This window comes from Brassica oleracea, chromosome C7 (assembly GCF_000695525.1).
Source record: "Brassica oleracea var. oleracea cultivar TO1000 chromosome C7, BOL, whole genome shotgun sequence".
Classification (NCBI taxonomy): Eukaryota; Viridiplantae; Streptophyta; class Magnoliopsida; order Brassicales; family Brassicaceae; genus Brassica; species Brassica oleracea.
The window spans coordinates 758,250-761,200 of NC_027754.1; the positions used below are offsets into that span (position 1 = coordinate 758,250).

The 2,951-nt window shown below is 38.6% G+C and overlaps 1 protein-coding gene across 1 annotated transcript in view; it reads right to left on the reverse strand.

Moving 5' to 3' along the window:
- LOC106302296 (ras-related protein RABG3e-like) overlaps window positions 1-2,126 on the reverse strand; it is an 11,410-nt gene extending 9,284 nt beyond the window's left edge. The window contains exon 1 of the mRNA XM_013738837.1: window positions 2,067-2,126. Coding sequence (XP_013594291.1) covers window positions 2,067-2,126 — 60 coding nt within the window. The remainder of the gene's footprint in view (window positions 1-2,066) is intronic.
- Between the last annotated feature and the right edge of the window lie 825 nt (window positions 2,127-2,951).

Below are 2,951 nucleotides of genomic sequence, written 5' to 3' on the forward strand. Positions count from 1 at the left end.
CGATTCATCCTAATGTCAGAAACATGCTTAACATCCTTAAGCACCAACCTAGTCACAAGACTAGTCTCCAAGCATATATCGCCAATGCCAGCAACCTGAGCCATCGCATCTTTTCCCATCTTCACGGAACCATAATTACCCGTAGTATAGGTAGAAAACAAATCCCGCTGTGATGTTGCATGAGTAGTAGCTCCACTATCAATCACCCAACTGGTGTCTTGGCATGCGACATTAATGGCATCACCCTCAAGAAGAATGAGAAACTGATCTTCGGTGACAGTCACCCGATCCACCTTTTCTTCTTGATTACCTTGCTGTTTGTTTTTCAACTTCCAGCAATCCTTCTTCATGTGCCCTTTCTTGTGACAGAAATAGCACTCCATGTTAGCAAATTTATTAGATTTGCTCATGCTCCTGTTCTTGTCCCTCTTGGGATCTCTACTTGAACTCCTCCCCCTTGCCTCAGTAACAAAGACATCTGAACGCGAACTACTAGCATTCGACTGCCTTCTTGCTTCCTCATTAAGAACACTGTTCTTCACTGAATCCATCTAAATAGCACCTTCCGACGCGGAGTTACAAAGAGACATCCTGAAAACCTCCCAAGAATCCGGTAAAGTACCGAGAAGCCACAGACCGTGAATCTCATCATCAAACTTGATGCCCATATCAGACAGCTAGTTGAGAAATCCCTGAAACGCATTCAAGTGATCCGTCATCGGACTTCCCTCCTGATACCTCAGCTTAATCAACTTCTTGATCATGTACATCTTGTTGTTTCCAGTCTTCCTAGTATACAACTGCTCCAGCTTCTTCCACAAAGAACGAGCATCCGTCTCAGTCTCAATATGATGCAACACATTATCATCTACCCACTGCCTTATCAACCCACACACTTGGCGATGCTGCAGCTTCCACTCTTCATCCGTCTTCTTCTCAGATTTCTGCTCCTCGAAGACTGGAACATGAAATTCTTTAACAAAGAGCAAATCCTCCATCTTGCCCTTCCATAGATGATAGTTAGCACCATTCAAGCTTATCATCCTGCTCATATTTTCCATCTTTTCCAAAGTTATCAAACCCAAATCTCTAAAACCAGAAGTTCTGATACCACTTTGTTGGGAAAACCGGGCACGAGTCGCAGCGGAATGTAGTGATCGTGTTCCCCCTGACCTTGTGAGAATCTGTGACGAAATACTTCAAAGATAGCAGGATATAGTATAAGAAATAACTAACTGAGACAAGCACTTTTTACGTGGAAAACCTCCTCGATGTGAGAAGGAAAAACCACGGGACCGTAGTCCACTCAAAAATCCACTATATAAATGGTATGAGTACAACCACGTCCTCCCTGTTCAACAGCCTGAACAGAACAGAGAGTCTAGCTACAAATAGCTATCTCCAACACAAACAACAACAACAAGAGAGCAACACAAAGCTTCAAAACCGGCAGCAACCAAACTAGAAACCAAACGACCTCAGCTCACAAGGATTCCGGGAACCAGAGACTAATCCCACCGTACAAATCCAAGATAAACTAGTCAAAAACACCTCTGCCAAATTTTAGCTCAATCAGAGAAGATCTCACCGCCGGATTTACCAAACACTCAAGACAGCACTGTTGAAGAACTGTGACGATCAGCTTCACTAAAACCCAGACAACAGAAGATCCAACAGTTGAAATCCAAAATCCCTTCGGTGAACCTTTAACCCACTGACTGAAGAAGCTTCCCACAAAATATCAGCCCGATCAGGATCCGTTTGACCCTCCAAATCTGCCTTGACAAACCCAGATGAAATTCTGCATCATTCCCTCTTTTCTCTCTCTTTTGTCTTTTTGATTCTCGTAAGTCTCTACATAAAAATTAGGTCAAGAGACTATATATATGTGTCTCACTAACTCTAATAACCTCCAAGGCCCAATACTAATCTCATGGACTAATACATTTGGCCCAACTTCCAAGTTTGGTTATCACCAACCAAACCCAATGGGTTTCTTCCATCTAGAAGGAACCCAATAGATACATACATAGATACATATACATAGCGAAACAAAGAAAGAAAACAGACCCGCTATCACCGAGGATGATGACCTTGAGGAGAGTTTGTCTACCAGTAGTAATCATCCTTTTATTTTTTTATGAAACTTTAACTTGGTGATGTTGCTGACATGTCTACGATAAAATGAGAAAAATAAAGAAAAATTGTTTTTTAGACCAAAAAATTGTAACTATGTCCCATTAATTAATTTCACATATTTTATGTTTTATCAGGTTAATTATTTTCAAAATAGCAATAATGTCCTTAAATTCATTTATAAATTCGAAATTACAATTAACAAAACAATTGTAAATATTAAAATATAATAAATAATTAAAGTAATTAAAATGAAAGAAAACAATAAGAATCCTCAAAAAAAAAAAAAATCTAAACCTACACTTTATCTCCAACAAATTTTTTTTACATTTTTTTCTTCTGGAAATCGATTTTTTCATATATGGAAACGAAATATTTCCAAATATTTTCTTTCCATATTTTCTAGAACTGACTATTCTTATTCGTAAAATACAGTAAATCTGTATAACTTGTTATAAATCATATTGTAGATGGCCTATAACCATAGTATCTTCCAAGACCATACTTGGCTCATACACATAGGCGGCTAAGTCTTTGGGATGTTTTTTCTTTCTCTTGTCTTAGTATTTTTCCTAATCCTAGTTGGTTTAGGTTTTGGATACTTTCCATATTTCTATATCTTATAATCCTTATATAAAGGAATCATATGTTTTATGAATAAATATACAAACTATTCTTCTTAGTTTTATAACACGTTATCAGCACGATAGCCTCTAAAATCCTAAAGCTAAAACCAAAAATCGATAAACCCTAATCCTACCCGGTGAACACCGATCCTACGCGTTCCCGATCAGCAACCCCGCGTTCCCGTCTCA